The following is a 27,738-nucleotide window of genomic DNA, read 5'->3' as shown; positions in this document are numbered from 1 at the left end:
TTGTTAAAATGCTCAGCCCAGGCGACTACTGTGCAGATACGTGAGGATATAAAATTTGAAAAAGCCGCTTTTGGTAAGCGAGAGGCCTCTTTTGCAGGCCTGGAAGATTGGAGCCAATACACAGAATTTATGAGGTACTTCTTTCAGGCCAACAGTATTTGAGGGGAAGACCACCAAAATGTGATTCTCCTGACAGCTTGTGGGGCTCCGCCGTTTGGAATTATAAAGAGTCTTACATACCCTTACATAGTCTTGCATAAGGGCAGCACGGTAGCATAGTGGTTAGCACAGGTGCTTCACAGCTCCAGGGTCCCGGGTTTGATTCCTGACTTGGGTCGCTGGCTATGCAGAGTCAGCACATTCACCCCGTGTCTGCGTGGGTTTCCTCCGGGTGTTTCCTCTCACAGTCCAAAGATGTGCAGGTTAGGTGAATTGCCCTTTGTGTCCAAAAACGTTAGGTGGGTTTACTGGGTTTTGGGGATAGGGAGGAGTCATGGGCTTATGTAGGGTGCTGTTTCCAAGGGCCGGTGCAGACTCTATGGGCACAGTGGCCTCCTTCTGGACTGTAAATTCTATGAAATCTATGAAACCCAACTACACTGGACTCCAAATCATTCGGTGAGTTGGTTGCACTAGTGGTTGAACATTATGGTCCGAAACCTTCAGTTATAATGCAACGTCACAGGTTCAATACGGCTGCACGGTGTCTGGGTGAGTCGGTCACTGACTTTTTGACCAGCCTTAGGCGACTATCAGAGCACTGGGGGTTTGGGCTGTTCCTCTCGGAAATGTTCGGGGATAGGCTTGTTTGTGGAATACATAACGTTGGTGGAGCCTACGTTAGACTTGAAATGCGCCATCGACTTGTCACTATCGCCCTGAAGTTTCAGGGGTCCATGGACTATGGGGTCCATAGTTTGGCGCGCCCTCCATATCAGACTTCCGCAGCATCATGGGCAGTGCCAGGCTGGCCAGATCACCTCCCAAGAGGCAACCCAAGGAGCAATTGCGCATTTGGGACCAGCACTCAGGAGCCACTGCAGAACTATGGGATATCTCCCTTGAGGACGAAGGGGAGGCCGACCACATTGCCAGATGTGTGGATGGAAAGTATGTAGTGGTCAGAGCCACCAGAATCGGTGAAGAGAACACTCTTCCGCACCCGTGTTACTGGTTAGCAAGCCGGACAAGCTTATCTGGCTCTACGGGGATTACAAGCTTACATGAACAGGGATTTGCGCCTGGACCATTACCCGATGCCCAGGGTGCAAGATTTATACGTGAAACTGGCTGGAGGGTGTTACTTTAAAAAGCTCGATGTGAACCATGCCTATTTACAGGTGGAACTTCATCCAGGGAATACACAACTATAAACACGCATAGAGAGTTATTTGAGTACATCTGCATCCCATTTAGAGTGTCGTCAGTTCAGCTCTCTTTCAGAAAGTGTTGGAGGGTCTGCCAAAGGTAGCCATATACTTAGATGACATGCTCATCATGGGTGTCACCGATAAGGAGCACATGGATAACTTTTAGGAAGTGCTCAGACAGTTCTCCCAAGTGGGCACCTGGCTGAAGAGGAGCAAGTGTGTGTTCAGAGCGAAGGAATTAACATACTTGGGGTACAAGGTTGATAGGGATGGCGTACACCTGTGGAGGAGAATGTTCAGGCCATAAAAGAGGCCCCAACTCTGAGGAATGCCACTGAACTTTGGTTCTTTTTGGGGCTGGTGAATTATTAAGGGAAATTCAACTCCAACTTGGCCACTCTGTTGACCACCCCCCCCCCCCCCCCCCTCCCCCCCCACACACACACACACACATACATACTGATAAAGAAGAACCAGAGGGAGTTTGGGGTGCTTACAAGAAGAATCATTCACTTGGGTGAAAAAGCACCAATGTCTTTGCAGCTCCTCACCCATTATGACACAGCTCGACCGCAAATTCCGATGGACTGCAGGGGATTCCCTCCTGCCCTATGCCCAGAAACTTCAAGAACTAAGCATGGGGGATGGTCATGCTGTGGGGAGTGTGGTGAGATAACCACTGTAGTTATGTGTACTGCAGTAGGGGGATGTATGCCTGTACCTGTAGTACAGGTTCCTCCGGTAAGCTCCTGCCGGCTAGCTCCGCCCACAGGGAGCTTATGTATAAATGTATGAGAGCTGCTCAGACCCTTACTCTACTGTTGCAGATGGAGGGACAACATCGTACAGCAATAAAGCCTCTATTCTACTCGTCTCTCGGCTTTGAGTATAATTGTTACCGCTACAATTTATTGCTGTACGATTTCCCAGTCACCATGGACATCAGAATCACGCCTGACCGTCTGCAGCTGGATCCGCAGTCGCCTCATGCCAGAAAAGACTTTGATCACTGGCTCGCAGTCTTCGAGGCCTACATCTCTTCAGCAGACCCTCCCCTGACGGAGGCTCAGAAAAAGCAACTCCTGTACTCCAGACTTAGCTCCAGCGTCTTTCCGCTCATTCGAGATGCGACCGACTACACCGCAGCTATGGAACTGCTCAAGGAGAACTATGCACCATCGGCGAACACCCTGTTTGCGAGGCATCAACTTTCTACTCGCGTCCAGCAGCCGGGTGAGTTGATTGAGGACTTCTGGAGGGCCCTTATACCTCTGGTACGAGACTGCGACTGCCGGGCCCTCACAGCCACGGAACACTCTGATTTACTCATGCGCGATGCCTTCGTTACAGGCATTGCTTCGGACCCCATCCGGCAACGACTGCTGGAAGGGGTCGCCCCCGACCTCGCGGCCGCAAAGGCCCTGGCGCTCTCCATGACGGCCGCCTCCCGTAGTGCGCAAATTTACTCCGCTAGCCACTCGGCCCACCCGTCCTACCCCTCGTGGACCCCGCAAACGGCTCCCCAGGCCCATCCGTCCTACCCCTCGTGGACCCCGCAAACGGCCCCCCCAGCAGCCGCCCCTGCGCATTATGCCTGCGCTGCCCGCCGCACCGCACCCCCTGGGGGTCCCCACTGTTACTTCTGCGGCCAACAGAAGCACCCTCGCCAACGCTGCCCGGCCCGCACAGCGACCTGCAAAGCTTGTGGCAAGAAAGGCCATTTCGCAGCGGTGTGTCAGTCCCGGACGGTCGCCGCTATCGCACCGCTGGTCCCCACGCCTCAGCCGCTCCCTCAATGGGCCCCGCCGTCCGCTTCCCCCGACCCACGTGCGATCAGTGGGCGCCGCCATCTTTTGCCGCCCCCGCCACGTGCGCCCCATGGGCGCCGCCATCTTCATCCACCACAGCCATGTGCGTTCCATGGGCGCCGCCATTTTGTTCTGACCCCATAACGTGCGCTCCATGGATGCCGCCATTTTACCCACAGGTACTGCGGATGCCGCCATCTCGTCTCCAGGGGCCGCCATCACGGGACACGGGTCGCTACCGCTCCTCGTCGGACTCATCTGACTCAACCGCCGACCAACCACTGCTCGCCTCCGTTACGCTCGACCAGTCCCGATCTCGCAACCTGGCACCCTCTTCCACATCGGTGCTGGTCAACGGCCATGTGACCTCCTGCCTCATCGACTCCGGGAGCACCGAGAGCTTCGTCCACCCGGACACGGTAAGGCGCTATTCCCTTGCGGTCCATCCCGCCGACCGGCAGATCTCCCTTGCCTCCGGTTCCCACTCTGTCCCGATCCGGGGTTTCTGCCTGGTTAAACTTACTGTACAGGGCGTGGAATTCGACCGTTTCCGTCTGTACATTCTCCCCGACCTCTGCACTTCACTCTTACTAGGCCTGGATTTCCAGTGCAATCTCCAGAGCCTCACCCTCAAATTCGGTGGACCCCTACCTCCCCTCACCGTTTGCGGCCTCGCGACCCTCAAGGTCGAGCCTCCCTCCCTCTTTGCCAATCTGACTGTGGATTGCAAGCCCGTCGCCACCAGGAGCAGACGGTGCAGCACCCAGGACAAGGCCTTCATCAGGTCTGAAGTCCAGCGGCTGCTTCGGGAGGGTATCATCGAGGCCAGCAACAGCCCTTGGAGAGCCCAGGTGGTAGTGGTTAAGACCGGGGAGAAGCACAGGATGGTCGTGGACTACAGCCAGACCATCAACCGGTACACGCAGCTCGACGCGTACCCCCTCCCCCGCATTTCTGATATGGTCAATCAGATTGCACAGTACCAGGTCTTCTCTACTATTGACCTGAAATCCGCCTACCACCAGCTCCCCATCCGTAAATCGGACCGTCCCTACACTGCTTTCGAGGCAGACGGTCGTCTGTACCAATTCCTGAGGGTTCCCTTCGGTGTCACGAATGGGGTCTCGGTCTTTCAGCGAGAAATGGACCGAATGGTTGACCGGTACGGACTGCAGGCCACCTTCCCGTACCTGGACAATGTCACCATCTGCGGCCATGACCAGCAGGACCATGATGCCAACCTTTATAAATTCCTCCACACCGCATCTCTCCTTAATCTTACGTACAACAAGGAGAAATGCGTGTTCCGCACAGACCGCTTAGCCATCCTTGGCTACGTAGTCCAAAACGGACTACTGGGGCCCGATCCCGACCGCATGCGCCCCCTCATGGAGCTCCCAATCCCCCACTGCCCCAAGGCCCTCAAACGCTGCCTTGGGTTTTCTCTTATTACGCCCAGTGGGTCCCGCAATACGCAGACAAGGCCCGGCCACTTATCCAGTCCACACATTTTCCCCTCTCGGCCGAGGCACAACAGGCCTTCGCCCGCATTCGATCTGACATAGCCAGGGCGGGGATGCACGCCGTAGACGAGACTCTGCCTTTCCAAGTAGAGAGTGACGCTTCAGATGTCGCCCTTGCCGCCACGCTGAATCAGGCCGGCAGACCCGTGGCATTCTTTTCACGCACCCTCCACGCCTCCGAAATTCGGCATTCCTCTGTTGAAAAGGAAGCCCAGGCAATCGTTGAAGCGGTGCGGCACTGGAGGCATTACCTGGCCGGCAGGAGATTCACTCTCCTCACTGACCAACAGTCGGTAGCCTTCATGTTCAACAACACGCAGCGGGGCAAGATCAAGAATGACAAAATCTTGCAGTGGAGAATCGAGCTCTCCACCTTTAACTACGAGATCTTGTATCGCCCCGGCAAGCTCAACGAGCCCCCAGACGCCCTCTCCCGAGGTACATGTGCCAGTGCACAAGTGAACCAGCTCCGTGCCTTGCACGACAGCCTTTGCCATCCGGGGGTCACTCGCTTGTACCATCTGATCAAAGCCCGCAATCTGCCCTACTCCGTCGAGGAAGTACGGACAGTCACCAGAGACTGCCAGATCTGTGCGGAGTGCAAGCCGCACTTCTACCGGCCAGATCGCGCGCGCCTGGTGAAAGCATCCCGCCCCTTTGAACGCCTCAGCGTGGACTTCAAAGGGCCCCTTCCCTCCACCGACCGCAACACCTACATCCTTAGTGTGGTCGATGAATTTTCTAGGTTCCCCTTTGCCATCCCATGCCCAGATATGACGTCTGCCACCGTCATCAAGGCCCTGGATTCCATTTTCGCCCTGTTCGGTTTCCCCGACTATATCCACAGTGACAGGGGATCCTCATTCATGAGCGATGAGCTGCGTCAATTCCTGCTCAGCAGGGGTATTGCCTCCAGCAGGACGACCAGCTACAACCCCCGGGGAAACGGGCAGGTAGAGAGGGAGAACGGGACGGTATGGAGGGCTGTCCAGCTGGCCCTACGGTCCAGGAACCTCCCAGCCGCTCGCTGGCAGCAGGTCCTCCCTGACGCGCTCCATTCCATTCGGTCGCTACTGTGCACCGCAACTAACAGTACACCCCATGAACATGTTTTTGCCTTCCCTAGGCAGTCCACATCTGGAGTGTCGCTCCCGACTTGGCTCACGACTCCGGGCCCAGTCCTTCTCCGTAGGCATGTACGGCACCACAAGGCGGAACCCCTGGTGGACAAAGTACGCCTTCTCCACGCCAATCCTCAGTATGCCTACGTGGAGTTCCCCGACGGCCGCCAGGACACAGTCTCGCTCCGGGACCTGGCTCCCTCAGGTGCCGATCCCATGCCCACACCCCTTCCCGCGCCAACCCCTATTCGTCCCCATCAGGTCCATCCCTCATCCCCCTGCCCACCCTGGAGGACACGGAAGATTTTGGCTTGCTCTCGGAGTCATCCCGCCAGCAGCCAGCACCAACACCGCCAACACCTGCACCATCGTTGCCATCACCGCCTGTGCCGACATCACCACCACAGCTACGCCGATCACAGCGGAACGTTCGACCACCGATTCGGCTCAACCTGTAACCTGCTAACCGGATGGACTCTTGATTTTCCTTGTTGGACCCTCTTGTAAATAGCATCCTTTGTATTAGAGTTACATGTCACCCCCGCCGGACTCATTTTTACAGGGGGTGAATGTGGTGAGATAACCACTGTAGTTATGTGTACTGCAGTAGGGGGATGTATGCCTGTACCTGTAATACAGGTTCCTCCGGTAAGCTCCTGCCGGCTAGCTCCGCCCACAGGGAGCTTATGTATAAATGTATGAGAGCTGCTCAGACCCTTACTCTACTGTTGCAGATGGAGGGACAACATCGTACAGCAATAAAGCCTCTATTGTACTCGTCTCTCGGCTTTGAGTATAATTGTTAGCGCTACAGGGAGCTCACATGGTCATCCTGCCACAGGGTCAGGATTCCCTTCTGAAGGATCTACACAGTAGTCACACGGGTGCCTCGATGATGAAGATGCTGGCTTGGAGCTACCTATGGCATCCTGTGGGCGATGGAGACAGAGCAAGTCTTAAACAGTTGCGCGGTATGTCAGGAGCACCAAAATCTCTCGCCGGCAGCCGCCCTTCATTCCTGGGAACAGCCAGGACGGCCATGGGTGAGACTGCAAGCAGACTTCAGAGAGCCTTTCAGGAGGTCCATGTTCCTCATTATCCTGGACGCTCACTCAAAATGGCTTGACATTTATAAATTGGCCTCGATGACGTCAAGGGCCAGCATCGAGAAGCTGAGGTGCTTGTTCAGTTCCCATGGGATTCCTGAAGACTTGGTGATGGACAATGGAAGGGTGTTCACGAGCAAGGAGTTTGCCACATTCCGGCACACCAGAGCCACCTCGTACCATCCTTCATCAAACTGCCTACGCGAAAGTGCGGTTCAGACATTCAAAAGAGTCATAAAGAAGCAGACCACAGCTCCACAGACCGGCACAATTCCTTTTTAATTACTGGATGACACCACACATGATGACAGGGGTAGCACCAGCAGAACTGCTGATTGGCCGCAGGCTTAGGACCAGGTTAAGTCTGACTTTCCCGAACCTGGGTGGGGAAAGTGGAAGTGCAGCAAAAAGCACCGAAACAGCATCAGGACTGTTGGATTTGAAGGTAGAAGTTTCAATCAGGGAACACAGTCTATGCCGGCAACTTTGGAGACAGTGCACTCTGGCTCCTTGAAGCCGTGATCAAAGTCTCCTGTAAAGTCAAGATTCAAGGGAAAATCCAATGAAAACATGTGTACCACCTCAAGAAGCTAGAGCCCGTGCTGCACGATACCCAAACGACAACGTCGATGCCTTCACCATGCCAAGAACCATCCCTCAGCTAGGGAACCCAATCTGCCATGGCCCATCAACCGGGTCAGCAGGAGGAAGATGACTCCAGCTCGTACATGGACACACAGGCATCTACTCAGACGGACGATGTTGTGCCGAGGCCGAGGTTCTGGCAATAACCCTCCACAGGTCTGCCAGAAAAAGATGGCTGACCAACCGGTATACACCACCCATCCCAGGCCCCAGCCTCGGGCAAAGTGGCGCAGGAAGCCCCCGCTGATGATGGCAGAGGGGGAACTTTCGGACTTGGGTGGGGGGGGGAGGGAGGGGGGTAGGAGTGGGGGGGGGGGGGGGTAGGAGGGGGGGGAGGGGTAGGAGGGGGGGGTGTGATACCCCCATGAGACCCACGGGGGAACCATCATCGATCTCTCCATGGGCCTTGTGGAGTACGAGCTTCCCAGGTAGGAGGCGGAGGCCGACCCAGCTGGGGCTTGTTAGTATTGAGCATAAAAGCCAGCCTGAGCAGAGACCAGCATGTTGGTTGTCCCAACGGGGACTGTGATTGTCGATACTGCATGCGGACAGATTATTGTTCAAAATTAAATAAATCTTTTGCTTCGTACTGCTGGCTTTCTTGGTCATTAAATCACTATTTTGGGTCTAGAGGAATCACGCAACCATATAAGAGCTGCGTTTCTGTTGGTTAACTCTACCATATAGGTTCAGTCTTTGAAGTCTTTCCAGTCTAATTTTGTCCCTCTGAAAAGCTGTAATTGTATCCTTAGACAATACTGCCACCTTCCCATTCCACGTCGTTTTCCCCTTCTCTATCCATTTCACATTCGTCGTTGCCAGGCATCGTTAGTTCTCAATTCTGACATTGTTTAGTCCACCTCTCTGTTGCAACAACTGTGCCATAACCCCATGTGGCAACTTGTGTCTGTAACTCATTGACCTCGTGTAATGCACCTCACATTAACACATTCATTTCAACACAATGTGAGTCTGCTTTCCTGTTAGCCTCTTTCTACTCCTTGTAAACTATTTTTTATTCTGTTGCTGCTTGTCCTTCCAAATCTCATTTTACCCATGACCCCTATGTTTGCCAACCTTCAGTGGCTTCCATCCATCGGTGCCTCCATTTCAAAATCCTCATTCTTGTTTTCAACTCCCTGCATGACCTTTTCTGTGTAGCCTCTTCCAGCCCTACAAACTTCCGGGATCTCTGCGCTCCTCCAATTCTGATCTCCTGCACATTCCTGAATTTAATCATTCCGCTATTGACAGCTGTGCTTTCAGCTGTCTCGGCTTTAAACTCTGGAATTTTGTCTTTCCAGTTCTCTTTTTAAGATGTTTCTAAAATCCTAAGTCTTTGATCAAGCTTTTGTGTCATCTCCTGATTTTGGCGTATAGCTCAGAGGCAAAGAATGTCATTTTTTTGTATTGAAGTTTTTCTTGTTTAGCGCACCAGAGCATTTTACTGCAATGCTATTTCACTATTAGTTGTTTGCGGTGCAAGATCATCTGAAGGTATGGTGCTAAAAATCATATTGTACGATGGCAATCAACAGGGGTAAAAACACAATGGCTGAGATCCATTTTGCAAATATACATCATTATCGCAGTGTGGAAGTCCTGAAGTCAACCTTGCTTAATTATATGCTCTATACGCCAGTGTGAAAACTTTACATAAGTCTAATATTGGCTGCAGTTTTATTTAGAAGAGGGGTCACCTGGAGTGCTAGAAGGTTCACACTGCAGGAGAGGCTCAAGGGGATATCTCCATTTGCTGCTTCAAGTTTAAAGTCTTACAATGGTCAAATACTACAACAGGACTGTAATTGCCCCCACCATTTCTGCTGTACAAATGGTCGCATGTTAACAGCATCTAGCAGCACTTCACATTCTAGTCTCCTACCAAATAGACACTTGCAGTGCATGATGCTTTCCTTTCTGGAAGAGGCACCAAAAATATTAATATACCGACTGACCATTATTGCATTCAAGGTATCTAATGATTATTGATCTGCTATGCGAGGACAGAATTGGCCCACAGTTTAATTCTTTTGTATATTGTAGATTGGAAAAAAGATATGAGGCGGGATTCTCCCTTCTGACGGCAGAGTGTTGACGCCGTCGCAAAAACCGGAGAGTTTAACGACGGCGTCATTGGACCGCTAAGTGAAGTGATCCTCTGCCCTACAGGAGGCCAGCACGGCAGTGGAGCGACTCATGCCGCTCCAGCTGCCAATACCAGTGTCAAACGTGTGCCGTGGATCTGCGCATGCGCGCTGCGACCGGCACGAATGCGCGCATGCGGACTGCGACAAACTCGCGCAAGCGCGGTAGCTTCCTTTTCCGCCCCGGCCCTGAAACAACATGACGTAGGACGACAAGGGCTGGCGCGGAGCAAAAGAGGCCCCCACCAGGAGAGGCCAGCCTGCTGATCGGTAGGCCCCGATCGCGGGCCAGGCCACAGTGGAGGCCCCTCCCGGGGTCGGACACCCCTCCCCCCGCCCCCCAACCAGGCTGCCCCCAACAGGATGGACACCGAGGTCCCGCAGGGTAAGACCAGATGTGAACGGTGCCGGCGGGATTCGGGCTTTCTTGGCGGCCACTCAGCTGATCCCGGGTAGAGAATTTCCAGGGAGGCAGCGCAGAGCTGTGCCCGACTGGCACCGCACCGATGCCAATGGCGGCGGTTCTCAGTCACCCGGAGAATCGGCAGACCGGCATCACGCAAATTGCGCCTGTACCGGCGATTTTCCGAACAGGTGCGGGCTGAGAGAATCCCGCCCATGATTATGAAATCTGGTATTTGGTGGAAGATCAAAATCACCACTGCACAATCATTAGTTCAGTATAGCAGTTAATTCAATTAAAGTAAATAGAAGTGTATTAAAAAAAATAAAAGGACCAAAGAAGAATGTAAAATACCATTCCAAGGAGGGTTCACCAAAGTTCTTTTGCATGGTGGTGCAAAGTATTGCCAAGACTGCTATTTTGTAGTGTACCTTTCACTCAGGGTTTTTGCCAAACAATCCTGTGAAATTGACAATATGTACGTGCTTTTAATTTTACAATTCTGATTCTGGCAGACACTCCAGCAAGACACTCTGCTGCTTCCTTCTTGAACCCACCGCCCCACACCCACTCTCATTTACATTCACATCTGGTAAATTCTCCCACACATTAGTAAGAAGACGGCTATTCTGGCAATCACAAGGTTCAGAAGAAAAAACATCTCTGCTGGTGTTGGAACAATTAAGTCAGTCGGTTTATATGTCTTGATTTGACCAATGATGGAAAAATGCCTCAAATGCACTATTAAAATGTAACAGCAGCTGACAAGTGTTTGTTTTAAAGATTTTCACGGCTTTGTAATTGTAGCAGTTCCCAGATTCTGCTGAGATATCTCAAACAAATTATTTCAAGTTGATTACTTCTTTGTGGATTACCATACTATTGGCTGTATTGTAAAGTGTGGTTTCCAGTAGATTTTTACCGTTACAGTTGAACTGTAGTTATGAAATGCAAGATACATACATCATTGGATAAATCATCTGCATTCTTTTAAGTTACCATTTTCTCACAAACAGTGACAAGATACTCAGGAAATTAATTCCTTTTTATTGTTACAGGGAACTGCTATTTCTTTATCCAGAAGTTGTTGCTGCTCCAGGAGAATATAAAGAAATTATATTGATAATGCCAGTGAGTATAATTTTTAATATAACACTGTTAATGGATTTTAAATCACCATATTCTATCTAGGAGATGTGAAGTAATTACATAAATGGATTAAAATGTAGAATAAAATGATAAAGCTGACATTTGGTAACTGAAATTTGATAACTTGATTGTATCAAATAGAAAAATTGAAGATCATAACAAAGAACATATAGAACATAGAACAGTACAGCACAGAACAGGCCCTTTGGCCCTCGATGTTGTGCCGAGCCATGATCACCCTACTCAAACCCACGTATCCACCCTAAACCCGTAACCCAACAACCCCTCCTTAACCTTACTTTTTGTAGGACACTACAGGCAATTTAGCATGGCCAATCCACCTAACCCGCACATCTTTGGACTGTGGGAGGAAACCGGAGCACCCGGAGGAAACCCACGCACACAGGGGGAGGACGTGCAGACTCCACACAGACAGTGACCCAGCCGGGAATCGAACCTGGGACCCTGGAGCTCTGAAGCATTTATGCTAACCACCATGCTACCCTGCTGCCCCATTGAAAATGAAGCATTTTAGTTATTAATCTTGCACCTTTGAAGCACCTTGAGACACTTTGCTATGTTAAAGGTGCTAGATAAATACAAGTTTAAAAGAGTAATTTTTTCCAGTCTCTCCTTTGTTTCCAAAAGGCAACGGGACTGAATGTATTCTTGTGGGTGGAGGTAAACAGGAGTTGATTGAGCTGATGAATACTGAACCTTCCTGCGTTTGAGCTCAGCTTGATTTAAACATTTCACACATTAGATAGGACTGATTGTCAGTTTGTCCATTAGTGGACAAGTTGTAGGACTTCAAATTTTGAGGCAGTTTAAAGGGTGCACTGTTATAAATAGCTGAATAAGATCTGCAAACATATCAACCAGCAATCTTGAGAACCGTGGTGCTGCCCACATTTTTAATACAGTTGCAAGAGTTTTAGTAGGAGCGTTTGGATGAGGAGGGAATTTCTCTTTCTTATCGATGGTGATGCCTCTTAGGCCAGAATAAAGGATAATTGGCAGAAGGTGCTGACTCATGTGAATGCAAACCGTATTTATCCCCTGGATAAAAGATTTCAAAATCTCAGCAAGTATGCCTAGGTGGGTACCTGAATGATATATTGTATTAACATTATGGACGGCATGGTGGCACAGTGGTTAGCACTGCCACCTCAAAGCTCCAGGGACGCGGGTTCAATTCTGGCCTTGGGTGATTGTGGAGTTTCCACTTTCTCCGCATGCCTTTAACCCTGGACAACCCGCTTTTACCTACTTCCTAAAATCCACAAAAAGGACTGTCCCAGCAGGTCCATTGTGTCAGCATGCTTCTGCCCCACCGAACTTATTTCCTCTTATCTTGACTCCATCCTCACTCCTCTGGTCCATTCCTTCCCCAGCTACATCCGGGATTCCTCTGATGCACTGCGTCATATTGACAGCTTCCAGTTCGCGGGCCCACATCAATTCACCATTGATGTGCAATCTCTCTGCATCTCCATACCACACCAGGATGGCCTGAGAGCTCTTCACTTCTTTCTCAAAAAGAGGCCCGGACAATTCCCATCAACCACCACTCTCCTCCGCCTGGCTGAAATTGTTCTATCTCTCAACAACTTCTCCTTTAACTCATCCACTTCTCCAAATCAAAGGTGTAGCAATGGGTACCCACATGGGTCCTAGCTACGCTTGCCTTTTTATGGGGTATGTGGAACATTTGTTGTTCCAGGCCTACCTGGGTCCCCTCCCACAACTCCTTTACCGATACATTGATGACTATTTTGGTGCCGCTTCATGCTCTCGTCCGGACCTGGAAAAATTCATTAACTTCGCTTCTAGTTTCCACCCCTCCATCACTTTCACCTGGTCCATCTCAGACACTTCCCTTCCCTTCCTTGATCTTTCTGTCTCCATCTCCGGCAATAGACTATCTTCTAATATCCACTACAGGCCCACTAACTCCCACAGCTATCTGGACTACAGCTTTTCGCACCCAACACCCTGTAAGGACTCCATCCCTTTCTCTCAACTCCTTTGCCACCATCGCATTTGTTCCGATGATGCCACTTTCCAAATTGGTGCTTTGAAAATGTGTTCCTTCTTCCTCAACCGTGATTTCCCACCTGCAGTTGTTGACAATGTGCGGTCCATCTCCCGCGCCACTACCCTCGCCCCCTCCCTTCCCTCCTAAAACAAGGATAGAGTCCCCCTCGTTCTCACATTTCATCACACCAGCCTCCGTATGCAAAGCATAATCCTCTGCCATTTTCGCCAACTCCAGCGTGATGCCACCACCAAACACATCTTCCCTTTACTCCCTCTGTCAGCATTCCGCAGAGACCATTCCCTCCGAGATAATCTAGTCCACTCCTCCACCATACCAGTACCTCTCCCATCACCCATGGCACCTTCCCATGCAATCGCAGAAGATGCAACACCTGCCCCTTTACCTCTTCCATGCTTAACATCCCAGGCCCAAAACACTCATTCCAGGTTAAGCAGCGTTGCACTTGCATCTCTTCCAATTTGGTCTATTGCATTCGCTGCTCCCTATGTGGTCTCCTCTATATCGTAGATACCAAACGCAGACTGGGTGATCGCTTTGGTGAGCCTCTCCGGTCTATGCGCATTCAGGATCCTGACCTTCCCGTTGCTTGCCATTTTAACAAAAGGCCCTGCTCCCATACCCACATGTCTGTCCTTGGCCTGCTGCAATGTTCCAGTGAAGCTCAATGCAAACTGGAGGAACAACATCTCATCTTCCGGTTAGGCACGCTACAGCCTTCCGGTCTTAACATCGAATTCAACAACTTCAGATGATTAGCTCCACCCCACCTCGACCCATTTGTTTTCATCCCATTTAATTTTAACTGTCTTTTACCATTTCTTTCTTAATATATATTAAACACCCCCCCCCCCCAACCATCATATCCATCTTTCCTTACCCTTTCTCCACTTTGCCTTTCCCTTCCCCTCCCCCCACATCTACATCTGTCAGAGTTTACCCTCTGATGTCAGTTTTTCTGCTGTTTGGCCTCTCACATCTTTTGTTCTCTCTGGGGACTTCCATGAGCACTCTTTCCCTTGTTTTCTGTGGCCATTAACAACCGGTTTCCCTGGGTTTCTGTGGCTATGACTCGACTTTCATTCTCACTCCACTGTATAAATATTTCCTATTTTCCCTGTCTGTTAGCTTTGACAAAGAGTCACTGAGCTCGAAACATTAGCTCTTTTCTCTCCCTACAGATGCTGCCAGACCTGCTGAGATTTTCCAGCATTTTCTTTTTGGTTTCAGTTTCCAGCAGTAATTTGCTTTTCTCCCCATGTCTGCATGGTTTCCTCTGGGTGCTCCTACAGTCCAAAGGTGCGCAGATTAGTTGGATTGGCCATGTTATATTGCCCCTTTGTGTCCAAGTCCCACCCTTAGGTGGGGTTACGGGGATAGGTTGGAGACGTGGGCTTAAGTAGGGTGCTCTTTCCAAGGGTCGGTGCAGACTCAATGGGCTGAATGGCCTACTTCTGCGCTGTAAAAAAAACCTATGATTTAAATATGAATGCTGTGACTCTCATCACAATCTTGCATTTTTTTTGAAAGCTTCCAATTATTGTCCAAAATACACCTGCTAAAGTTTAACTGCACCTTTTTTCCTCCTTAAAATCTCCTTCCCTTACATTCTGATTGGCTGCCTTTGGTTCAGATTTTTCCATCTTCTGTTGCTGCACGACACTTGTTCTGTATTCAGCTCCACCAGTGAACTAATGCATCAGTATTCTGGTACTCCACCTATCATAGTTTACCAAGGGTTGGTAACTTTGCAAAGCCCTTAGGGTGGTACCTTTGTCGTGTAATATATGTTGTAATTGTATTGAGGCACCTCAGAGTGCTAAAAGGGGAAAGAAATGAACCCTATTGCGCTTTAGGCAATGCCCAATTTGAACTGTTATTAAGTGTAATTTTACGAATTTTTAATAATAAAGTATCATTTTTGGAAAAAATGTATTATGAGAATTCTCCCCTATAGATTTTTGTGGGTACCTATAAATTTGCTAGTAGCGTGCACTTGTTTGAAAAGCGAAAGTGCAGAAAAAACTCAGCAGGACTGGCAGCATCGACTGTAAAAGAGTGGACGGTCGGATAGGTTGGAGGGCAGAGGAGATTATGTGACAACGGTATAATGGAAAAAGATGAGGGAAGTGGTAATGGAATAAAGAAACAAAGCATTGGTCCAGAGTAAATGTTGATGGCAGGATAAAGGACAGCTCTGTTTGAAAACAAAGACATGAAAGCAAGTTAGACTAGCACTTGACAAACAAAAAAATCAAAATGGAGGACAGAGTTCATGGTCTGAAGTTGTGAACTCAGTATTGAGTCCTGAAAGCTGTAAGGTGCCTAATCGGAAGATGAAGTGTGTTGGGCTTCAATGGCGGAGGTCAGAAATGTGAGCTTGTGAGCAAGGTGGTGAATTAGATTGGCAAGCAAACCGAAGATCGTGTTTTTATGCTTGGGTATTGAGCGGGTGTGATCCGCAAAGAGGTCGCCTAGTCTACTTTTGGTCTCCCAATGTAGAAACAATTGAATTCTGAACAGTGAATGCAGAATATTAAATTGAAAGAAGTACAAGTAAAGTGGTGCTTTACCTGGAAGGAGTGTTTTGGACAGTGAGGGCAGAGGAGGTAAAAGGGCAGGTGTTACATGTTCTGAGACTGCATGGGAGAATGTCGTGGAAGGAGGATAAGGGGCGGGATTCTCTGACCCCACGCCGGATCGGAGAATCACTGGGGGAGGGGGCGATGTGAAATCCCGCCCCCGCTGGCTGCCGGATTCTCTGGTGCCGGAGATTTGGCGGGGGCGGGAATCGCGCCGTGCTGGTCGGCGGCCGCTGGCAGCGCCTCCCCCCCCCCCCCCCCCCTTGGCAATTCTCCGGCCCGCGACGGGCCGAGTGGCTGCTCGTTTTCGGCTAGTCCCGCCGGCGTATGTTACACCAGGTATTTGCCGGCGGGACCTGGCTGCGCGGGCGGCCTCCGGGGTCCTCGGGGGGGGGGGGGGGCACGAAGGGAATCTGGCCCCGGGAGGTGCCCCCACAGTGGCCTGGCCTGCGATCGGGGCCCACTGATCCGCGGGTGGGCTTGTGCCGTGGGGGCACTCCTATTCTTCTGCACCAGCGGCTGTATTGGTCCGCCATGGCCGGTTCCGTGCATGCGCCAACTCGCTCCGGCCGGCGGAGGCCCTTAGGCGGCAGTTGGCGTGGCGTCAAGCCCCTTCCCCGCCAGCCGGTGCAAACCACTCCAGGGCTGGCATAGCCCCTGAAGGTGCAGAGGATTCCGCACCTTTGGGGCGGCCCGCGCTGGAGTGGTTCATGCCACTCCTCGGCGCCGGGACCCCCCGCCCCGGCGGGTAGGGGAGAATCCCACCCAAGGTGTTGGGAATGTGAGAGGACTGGGCCAGGGATGGAGGGACTGCCAACTGGGGTCTAATCAGGGGCGAAATACTCCGACCCCCAGCAGGGTCGGAGAATCGCCTGGGGCTGCAGAAAATCCCGCCCCCGCCGTGGCAGAGATTCTCCGCCACCCGGGAAGTGGCGGTGGCGGGAATCTCGCGACTCCGATCGGAGAGGCCCCTGCGGTGATTCTCCGGTCCGGATGGGCCGAAGTCCCGCCGCTGGGAGGCCTCTCCCGCCGCCGATGTTTGAACCACATCTGGAACGGCGGGATCAGTGGCGCGAGCGGGTCCTGGGGGGTCGGGGGGGCGATCGAACCCCGGGGGGTGCCCCCACGGTGGCCTGGCCCGCGATCGGGGCCCCCCGCTCAGACTCCGGGCCAGTGCCCTGGGTGCACAATTTCTCCTCCGCGGCCGCCACGGCCTCCGCCATGGCGGAAGCGGAAGAGAACCCCACATCGCGCATGCGCCAGCAGTGACGTCAGCGGCCAGCTGCCGCTGACGTCACTGCTGGCGCATGCGCCGACCGGCGAAAGCCTTTCGGCCAGCAACTCTGCCGGGGGCGCCGGTTTTTTGCGCCAGTCTTCTGGTGCTAACCGCTCCGGCGCGGGGCTGGCCCCCAAAGGTGGGGAGAATTCCCCACCTTTGGGGAGGCCCGACCCCTGAGTGGTTGGCGCCACTCCCCTACTCCGGGACCCTCTGTCACGCCGGGTAGGGGAGAATGCCGCCCCATATCTCTGTATGGTTGTAACATAATTGCAGCTTTAATAAGGTCATGGAGAGTCCACACTGAGTAAAATAAAGAACTTTGCTTTATTTACAGTTACGTTATATACAACTCCACGTTATATACAACTGACGGTAGACCCCTATCTGGTCTTTTGTTGGTCGGTGCCTTACTGGCTGATCTTTTATACAATGCTAAATGGAGGTCCCCGACCCCTCAGTGCTTGGACTCCACGAGAACCACAGGGAGGATAATCATTCCCACTCCATAGGGCCCTTGTCGGATATGACATTCCTTCCCCATTACTTAAGTGTAAGTCCGAGGACCCCCTTGACGGCCGATGAGGAGGAGTAGGAGGAACAGGTGGAAGACATCGGACTCTCTTTGGCTCCAGTAAATTGTCGCACACCTGATGTGCCGGATCAGTCGGCCTGTACCTCGCAGAGGTATGTCATCTGCAGCAGGAACACTGGTGAACAATCGTCAGGAGGCGGTTGAATAGTTGAATCTGCATCCTCAGACATCTGCATCTCCATGTTCGAATCTGAAGATACAACGTCAGGCATTGACACAGACTGGAGGCATCACAGCAAGCTGGTTCGGCAATGGAGTTGGAGGATTAAGGTCATATTTCTTCCAAGGAATCTCAAGAAGGACCAACCTCCGCAAGTGACGAGTTTGCCCCGGACCCGAACTTGGTAAGAGTCTGTTTGACAGACGACAATCCCAGAGAGCCAGCAAGTGAAGTTACCAACGAACACCGCGTTGTTAGGTGCGAAGCGTCAAAGAGGTTGACTTTAAACCAGGCAACACCCTTGCAACACGTCGTTACGGCTCGCCGTTATCTGGGCGAATCAAACCAGTCGGCTACGCAGCCGATGACCATTGAGTACATCAGCAGGGTCACCCCACTTATTGCGTATGGCATGGTCCTGTACAAGAATAAAAAACGTGCTAACCTGGTGTCCATCGAGCCCAATGTCTGCTTATTTAGCCCCCGTTTAACTATCTGCACTGCCCTCTCTGCCAAGCTATTTGATGCTGGATGGTGCGGGGTAGTACATACATGCTGTGATGAATGTTATCAGTAGCTGATATAATGCTACCTTACCTTTAATGCATTGGCCCTTTAAGACTGGGCTTGGAACCCTGGGGGACTCCGCCTATGGCTCCGCCCCAAGGAAACGGTATATAAGATAAGGCTCACTCAGGCCACATGTGATGAGCACACTTCTCGGCTGCTGTACAGTTCTCAGATGATTAAAGCCTTTGAATCATCTATCTTCTCTCTTGTGTCGTGATTGAGGGTATCTCACATGCCAAATCCCATTGCCTTTCATGAAAGTAATAAATTCTTCACTCATTAGAGAGGCCCTATTATCTGTTATGAGCACGTCCGGATTCCATGGGTGAAAACAGAAATGTGCAATCACTCGACGGTCACCTGGGAGGTGATGGTTGCCATCTTGTGGACCTCCAGCCACTTGGAGTAGGCATCCACCAGGACAAGAAACATTGAACCTAGATGGAATTTGCGTGTACGCAAGCCGAAAGGTACCCCAGACGCTCCTAAGGGTATGGGGGTACAGCCATGGGGATCTTCTGGTGCTCGCGACAGGTGGAGCCCTGTTGAGACTTACCTTCTGGGAGCAGAGAGGAGCGGACCTGTGCAGGACACTGCTGCAGGGGAGAGGATAAAGGCAACGCCAGGCTCGAGGCCTTCACTTACCTTCCGGGAGCAGAGAGGAGCGGACCTGCGCGGGACTCTGCTGCAGGGGAGAGGATAAAGGCAACGCCAGGCTCGAGGCCTTCACTTACCTTCTGGGAGCAGAGAGGAGCAGACCTGCACGGGACTCTGCTGCAGGGGAGAGGATAAAGGCAACGCCAGGCTCGAGGCCTTCACTTACCTTCCGGGAGCAGAGAGGAGCAGACCTGCACGGCACTCTGCTGCAGGTAGGACAGCTGCTTGTCTGTTTGTTTATTTCAAAATTGAAAAAAACCCGGTAAAGTGACGTCACAAGAGACTGTGACCTGATTGGCTGAAAGGCAGACTGGGCTAAATTTGAATATTTGTGGAATTACTAGTTTTAATTTGATTTGAATTACTTTTTTAAAGCTGATTTGATTTACCATTTTAAACATTTGACTTAGATTACTATTTTTAAGTTGATTTGAATTACTATTTTTTAATTTCTAAAGCTCACTTAAATAACTATTTTTGGGTTGATTTAAATTACTATTTTTAAGTTGATTTAAATAACTTTTAATTTTAATTAAATAACTTTTTAATTTTAATTAAATAACTAGTTAATTTGTTGTCAGATCAAGCAAGATAAATACTCAGGGATAAAGCCCTAATTAAATAGTATACAGGAGATTGGATATAATCTGACACAAAAACATCCTTCGAAAGTTTAATTTCAAAAGTTTAATTTCAAGGAATAAATCATGTCAGGACAGCTCCAAGGCGTGGCCTGCTCCTCTTGCTCCATGTGGCAGGCTGGGGACAGTTCCAGTCCCCAGGGTCAGCATGTGTGCAGGAAGTGTTTCCAGTTACAGCTCCTGGAAGCTCGCGTTTCAGAGCTGGAGCGGCGGCTGGAGACACTGTGGAGCATCCGCGAGTGGGAGAGCATCGTGGATAGCACGTATAGAGAAGTGGTCACATCACAGGCTCAGACTCCGCAGGCAGGAAGGGAATAGGTGACCACCAGACAGAGCAAGAGAGCGAGGCAGGTAATGCAGGAACCTCCTGTGGCCATTCCCCTGCAGAACAGATATCCCGCTTTGGATACTGTTGAGGGGAATGGCCTCTCAGGGGAAAACAGCAACAGCCAAACCCGTGGCACCACGGTTAGTTCTACTGCAGAGGGGAGGGGTGATAAGTGTGACAGTGCAATAGTTATAGGGGATTCAATTGTAAGGGGAATAGACAGGCGTTTCTGTGGCCGCAAACAAGACTCTAGGATGGTATGTTGCCTCCCTGGTGCTAGGGTCAAGGATGTCTCGGAGCGGGCACAGGACATTCTGGAGGGGGAGGGTGAACAGCCAGTGGTCGTGGTCCACATCGATACAAATGACATAGGTAAAAAAAGGGATGTGGTCCTAAAAGCAGAATACAAGGAGTGAGGAAGGAATCGACATGTAGATTAAAATCCCCCAATGTAACTGCTGTACCATTTTTACATGCACCAGTTATTTCTTTGTTTATTGCCTGCCTGATTTCCACCTAAATGGATTCAGCCTTATCCTCCAGAGCACCGATGTCATCCCTTACTATTGCCCGGATGTCATCCTTAAATAACAGAGCTACCTTACCTTCCACTCTGTGGGAATTAAGAAATCGGACCTTGAAGGTAGTGATCTCAGGATTACTACTGGTAGCACGTGCTAGTCAGAGTAGAAATGACAGGATTATAGGATGAATACATGGCTGAAGTGATGGTGTCAGGGGGAGGGTTTCAGATTCCTGGGGCATTTGGACCAGTTCTGGGGGAGGTGGGACCTGTACAAACTGGACGGGTTACACCTGGGCAGGATTGGAACTGATGTCCGAGGGGGGCTATTTGCGAGAGCGGTTGGGGAGTGTTTAAACTAATGTGGCAGGAGGATGGGAACCGATGCAGGAAGTTGGAAGGCTGTAAAACAGGGACAGAAACAAAAGGCAGTAAGGGGGAAAGTGTAAGGCAGAGAAACCAGAGTCAAAAATCAAAAAGGGCGACAGCACAAGGTACAGTGACTGAGAAGAGCTCAGTGAATAGGCCCAGTAATACGAAAAGGAATAAAATAGGAAGTAAAATGATAAATAGAAAGCGACACAGCAGGTTGTTACATGTAGATATGGGTTCAATGACAAGGAAAATTAGGAGAAAGGTTAAGAGGAAAAATAACTTAGGAGAGGTTACTGATCAAGGTGTTAAGATTCAAAACAGAGGTATAAAAGCCAACGTAAGTGTACTTTACCTGAATGCTCGTAGTATTCAGAATAAGGTAAATGAGTTGATGGCGCAAATCATCGTGAATGACTATGATTTAGTGGCCATTATTGAAATGTGGTTAAAGGATGGTCACGACTGGGAATTAAATATCCATGGGTATCAAACTATTCGGAAGGACAGAGTGGAAGGTAAGGGAGGTGGTGTAGCTCTGTTATTTAAGGATGACATTCGGGCAATAATAAGGGATGACATCGGTGCTCTGGAGAATAAGGCTGAATCCATTTAGATGGAAATCAGGCAGGCAATAAACAAAGAAATAACTGATGCATGTAAAAATGGTACAGCAGTTATATTGGGGGATTTTAATCTACATGTCGATTGGTTTAACCAGGTCGGTCAAGGCAGCCTTGAGGAGGAGTTTATAGAATGTATCCGCGATAGTTTCCGTGAACAATATGTAATGGAACCTACGAGGGAACGTAGGCATGTCGCTTTCCATTTATGTTTTTACTTCTCGTGTAATTAGACAGGATTGATTAATGATCTCATAGTTAAGGATCCTCTCGGAAGGAGCGATCACAATATGGTGGAATTTAAAATACAGACACAAATAACATGCCAGTGACTGATGGAAATGAGGCTATGACAGGTGAGGCACTTGAGATGATTGTTATCACTAAGGAGGTAGTGATGGGCAAGCTAATGGGGCGAAAGGTAGACAAGTCTCCTGGCCCCAATGGAATGCATCCCAGAGTGCTAAAAGAGATGGCTAGGGAAATTACAAATGCACGAGTGATAATTTACCAAATTTCACGCGACCTTGGCTTGGTCCCGGCGGATTGGAAATTAGCAAATGTGACACCACTGTTTAAAAAAGGAGGTAGGCAGAAAGTGGGTAATTAGAGGCCAGTTAGCTTAACTTCGATAGTAGGGAAGATGCTGGAATCTATCATCAAGGAAGAAATAGCGAGGCATCTGGATGGAAATTGTCCCATTGGGCAGACGCAGCATGGGCTCATAAATGGCAGGTCATGCCGAACTAATTTAGTGGAATTTTTTAAGGACATTACCAGTGAGGTAGATAACGGGGAGCCAATGGTTGTGGCATATCTGGATTTCCAGAAAGCTTTTGACAAGGTGCCATACAAAAGGTTGCTGCATAATATAAAGATGCATGGCATTAAGGGTAAAGTAGTAGCATGGATAGAGGATTGGTTAATTAATAGAAAGCAAAGAGTGGAGATTAATGGGTGTTTCTCTGGTTGGCAATCGGTAGCTAGTGGTGTCCCTCAGGGATCAGTGTTGGGCCCACAATTGTTCACAATTTACATAGATGATTTGGAGTTGGAGACCAAGTGGAATGTGTCCAAGTTTGCAGACGGCACCAAGATGAATGGTGAAGCAAAACGTGCAGAGGATACTCGAAGTCTGCAGAAGGACTTGGATAGGTTAAGTGAATGGGCTAGGATCTGGCAGATGGAATACAATGTTGACAAATGTGAGGTTATCCATTTTGGTAGGAATAACAGCAAACGGGATTATTATTTAAATGATAAAATATTAAAACATGCTGCTGTGCAGAGAGACTTGGGTGTGCTAGTGCATGAGTTGCACAAAGTTGGTTTACAGGTGCAACAGGTGATTAAGAAGGCAAATGGAGTTTTGTCCTTCATTGCTAGAGGGATGGAGTTTAAGACTACGGAGGTTATGCTGCAATTGTATAAGATGTTAGTGAGGCCACGCCTGGAGTATTGTGTTCAGTTTTAGTCTGCTTACCTGAGAAAGGACGTACTGGCATTGGAGGGTGTGCAGAGGAGATTCACTAGGTCAATCCCAGAACTGAAGTGGTTGGATTATGAGGAAAGGTTGAGTAGTGGGGGGGGGGGGGGGGGGGGGGGGGGGGCGGTCTCATAGAAACATATAAGATTATGAAGGGAATAGATAGGATAGATGCGGGCAGGTTGTTTCCACTGGCTGGTGAAAGAAGAACTAGGGGGCATAGCCTCAAAATAAGGGGAAGTAGATTTAGGACTGAGCTGAGGAGGAACTTCTTCACCAAGGGTTGTGACTCTGTGGAATTCCTTGCCCAGTGAAGCAGTTGAGGCTCCTTCATTAAATGTTTCTAAGATAAAGATAAATAGATTTTTGAAGAATAAAGGGAATAAGGGTTATGGTGTCCGGGCGGGAAAGTGGAGCTTAGTCCACAAAAGATCAGCCATGATCTCATTGAATGGCGGAGCAGGCTCGAGGGGCCAGATGGCTTACTCCTGCTCCTAGTTCTTATGTTCTTATGAGCCAACGTCTCAATATCTGTGTCCAAACCCGACCACCAGGCAAAACTTTTCGGCAGCATCTTCATTTTGGACACCTCGGGTGCCCGTTGTGAAACTCCTTCAACATGATTGCCTGGCCCTTCACTGGAACACCAACCCTTGTGCCCACAGGAGGATACTGTCTTCAGCGGTCAGCTCCGAGAACTTCGAGGAGAAAGCCTTCAACTCCCCTGGTAGTTGTCGATGATGGCCACCGTATAGCACCAGATGCCGCACCTTGGTAAGGACGGGGTCTGTTTGTGTCCTGTCACAAAACATGATGCTGTGGCAGGCAATGAGTCCATAAAATGTAGGGCAGAGACCACCTCGTCTGCCGTAGGGGGGGTTTGCGAATTTGATTTGGGGAGGAAGACGGCTCAACGCCGAAAGAATATTCGTAAACAACCAGTAAAAAGGCCCAACGCTGTATCCTCGTGAAAGCAATTTGTGGGATCGCCTTGTCTTCATGGAAGAGGCCCAGCAATAGCTTTTGATGCGTGATGATAAAGAAATGGTGGTCATGGACGTACTGATGGAATCTCTTCACTCAAAATCCGATCGCCAGATCGTCCTTTTCTATTTGGGAGTACTTTCTCTCAGCTGCAACCAGCGTCCGGGAGGCAAAGGCCTTCAGACATTCATGGCCATCACTCATCAAGTGAGACAGGACCGTTCCAATCCCACAGGGCGATGTGTCACATGTGGCAAATGATGGCTTCAAAGGATTGAAATGCGTCAACACCCTCGAAGAGGACAAACGCCATTTCACTTTTTTAAATGCTTCATCCTGAACCTTGCTCCGCACCCAAAACTGGTGCTTCTTGAGGTGCAAATGGGGGGGGGGGGGGGGGGGAGGACTGTTGCCAAATTCGGAATGAATCTACCATAATAATTGACCAATCCAAGAAAAGAGCAAAGCTCTGTGGCATCTCGCGGGGCCTTGTGGGCAGTTGCCTCTGTGAACTACGGTTGTACAATTTGGAACCCGCCCTATTCCCACACCCCTGCGAAAGTGGTATGGGATGGGAGATCTGTACCTGTGCCTCTACTGCTATTTTTGCTGAGATGGAACGCCTCTCTCTGCATGAAAATTCAGGCTTTTGTTTGTTGAAAGAACTTGGAAGGTAAGAGGAGTCAACATGATTTAAGGCTATAAGATTGTTTTTTACAAAACTGTTAGCAGCCTTTCAGTAGATGCTTAAATTGGAGAATAAGAATATCAAGCGACAATAAAAAGGGGAAGGGTGAAGTCCCTAACATCAAGTTGCCGATGCATGCATATGGTATTTTCAAGGGCAGTTACCTACCATCTTCCTGGACCTAGGAAATTACAGCAGAGATGGTGTGAGTGACATTGAATATCAATTGACCTCCATAACTTTTGCTTTTCATAAGTGCATATTGCCATGACAGTTCGTTTCATTACGTCTGAAATTCTGGAATAATGTCTAACCCACAGTTTGCTAAAAGGTGTTTTTGTATTTTAGATACCCTTTTATAAGACGGGCAACATTCAAACATATGTTCAAAAATGGGGTGGCAAGGTAAGTTGCTGATGAGAACTGATGATATTGGAGTACAATAGGTAGGTACACTTTTCAATTCACTGACATTGTTTCAGAAGCCTTGGAAGCCTCTGGTGAACCTACTCTCAAATTTTAATATCCATGTTCTAATTTAAGACCTTGTTACCTGTTAATTGTTGCCCACTTTCCTGAGGTGCTTCCATAGTATGTCCCTCTATCATTTGCCTCTGTTATTTTCCTTTTCATTTGTGCTAAGCACTTTATCTCTTTTTAACTTTTACTTTATGCGCGGAACATTGTGGAAACAGTGGAAACATCCTCTCCACACCCACTCTATCTAGGCCTCCCAGTATCCTGTATAGATACAGATTCCCCCCTCATCCTTCTAAATTCCAATGAGTACAGACCCAGAGTTCCTCATATGACAAGCTATTTATTCCAGGGATCATTCTTGTGAACCTCCTGTGGACCTTTCCAAGGCCAGTACGTCCTTCCTGAGATACGGGGCCCAAACCTACTCACAATACTCCAAATGGGCTCTGACCAGAGCCTTATACAGCCACGGAAGTACATCCCTGCTCTTGAATTCGAGCGCTCTCGACATGAATGCCAACATTGCATTTGCCTTCGGGATTGCCGACTGAACCTGCACGTTAACCTTAAAAGAATCTTGAACTAGGACTCCCAAATCCCTTTGTGCTTCTGATTTCTGAAGCTTTTTCCCATTTAGAAAATAGCCTATGCCTCCATTCTTCCTTCCACAGTGCATAACCTCACACTTTTCCACATTTTATTCCATCTGCCACTTCTTTGCCCACTGTGAACAGGGATGGGAAATGCATATCTAGGGGTATTCAGTATTTTGGAAGGACAGACAAAAAGGAAAGGCAGTGAGTGGCAGTGCTGGTTAAAGAGAAAATTAACGCAATCGTGAGAAAGGACATCAGCTCTGATGATGTGGAATCTGTATGGGTAGAGCTGAGAAACACACAAGGGGCAAGAAACATAAGTGTGCTTCGTATATAGACTTCCAAACTGCAGTAGTGATGTCGGTAATGGCATTAAGCAGGAAATTTGAGACACATGCGACAAAGGAACATCTGTAATGATGGGTTATTTTAGTCTGAATATAGATTGGGCAAATCAAATTAGCCATAATACCGTAAAGGAGGAATTCCTGACGTGTATACGGAATGGTTTTCTAGATCAGTACATTGAGGAACCAACTGGAGAGCAGGTCATCCTAGACTGTGTACTGTGTAATGAGAATGAAATCATTAGCAATCTAGTTGTACAACACCCTTTGGGAATGAGCGACCATAATATGCTAGAATTTTTAATCAAAATGCGGAGTGAAGTAGTTGATTCTGAGACTAGAGTCCTGAATCTTAATAAATGAGACTACGATGATAATAGGTGTGAGTTGGCTTTGATCGATTGGGGAACGTTACTTAAAGGGATGGCAGTGGATAGGTAATAGCAAACATTCAAAGAGTGCATGGGGGAACTGCAACAATTCTTTATTCCTAACTGGCACAAAAGTAAAACGGTAAAGGTGGCCAATCCATGCCTTACAAGGGAAATTAGAGATAGTACTCGATCCAAGGAAGATAAATACCAGGTTTGAGGATTGGGAGCAGTTTAGAATTCAGCAAAGAGGGACCGAGGGATTGATTCAGAAGGGGAAAATAGAGTACGAGAGTAAGCTTGCAAAGAACATAAAAACTGACTGTAAAAGTTCCTATAGGTCTCTTAAGGTCCCTTACAGTCAGAAACAGGGGAATGCATTATAGGGGACAAAGAAATGGCTGAGCAACAAACACATACTTTAATTCTGTCTTCACAAATGAGGACACAAATATTACCAGAAATGTTGGGAAATGCAGGGTTTAGTGAGAGGGAGAAACTGAAGGAGTTTAATATTAGCAGAGAAACGGTGTTGGGGAAATTATAGGATTGAAGGCTAATAATCTACATCCCAGAGTACTGAAATCAGTGGCTCTAGAAATAGTGGAAGCATTGGTTGTCAGCTTCCAGGATTCTATACCCTTAGGAACAGTTCCTGCAGATTGGAGAGTAGGTAATGTAACTCCACTATTTGAAAAGGGAGGTAGAGAGAAAACAGGGAATTATAGACCAGTAAGCCTGACATCGGTACTGGGGAAAATTCCAGAATCCATTATCAAAGATTTTATAGTAGAACAGAGTCAGCATGGATTTATGAAGGGGAAATCATGCTTGACAAATCTACTTGAATTCTTCGAGGATATAACTAGTAGAGTTGACGAGGGGGAGCCAGTAGATGTGGTATATTTGGACTTTCAGAAGGCTTTTGATAAAGTCCCGCATAAGTGATTAGTGTGCAAAATTAAAGCGTCTGAAATCAGGAGTAGTGTATTCAGATGGATAGAAAACTGGTTGGCAGTCAGGAAACAAAGAGTGGGAATTAGCAGGTCTTTTTCAAATTGGCAGGCAGTAACTAGTGAGAAGATTCGAGTACAGGAGCAGGGATATCTTGCCGCAATTATACAGGGC

General features: G+C 49.2%; 1 protein-coding gene across 1 annotated transcript in view; it reads left to right on the top strand.

Annotated features, from left to right (window-relative positions):
* Positions 1-27,738, top strand: part of LOC119972744 (uncharacterized protein C18orf63-like) — a 128,019-nt gene that overhangs the window by 29,241 nt on the left and 71,040 nt on the right. Inside the window, exons 3-4 of the mRNA XM_038810055.1 lie at positions 11,182-11,254; positions 25,165-25,221. Of these exons, the coding sequence (XP_038665983.1) occupies positions 11,182-11,254; positions 25,165-25,221 (130 nt within the window). The remainder of the gene's footprint in view (positions 1-11,181; positions 11,255-25,164; positions 25,222-27,738) is intronic.

Source organism: Scyliorhinus canicula, chromosome 10 (genome assembly GCF_902713615.1).
Source record: "Scyliorhinus canicula chromosome 10, sScyCan1.1, whole genome shotgun sequence".
NCBI lineage: Eukaryota > Metazoa > Chordata > Chondrichthyes > Carcharhiniformes > Scyliorhinidae > Scyliorhinus > Scyliorhinus canicula.
This window is presented reverse-complemented; position numbering and strand designations above follow the sequence as displayed.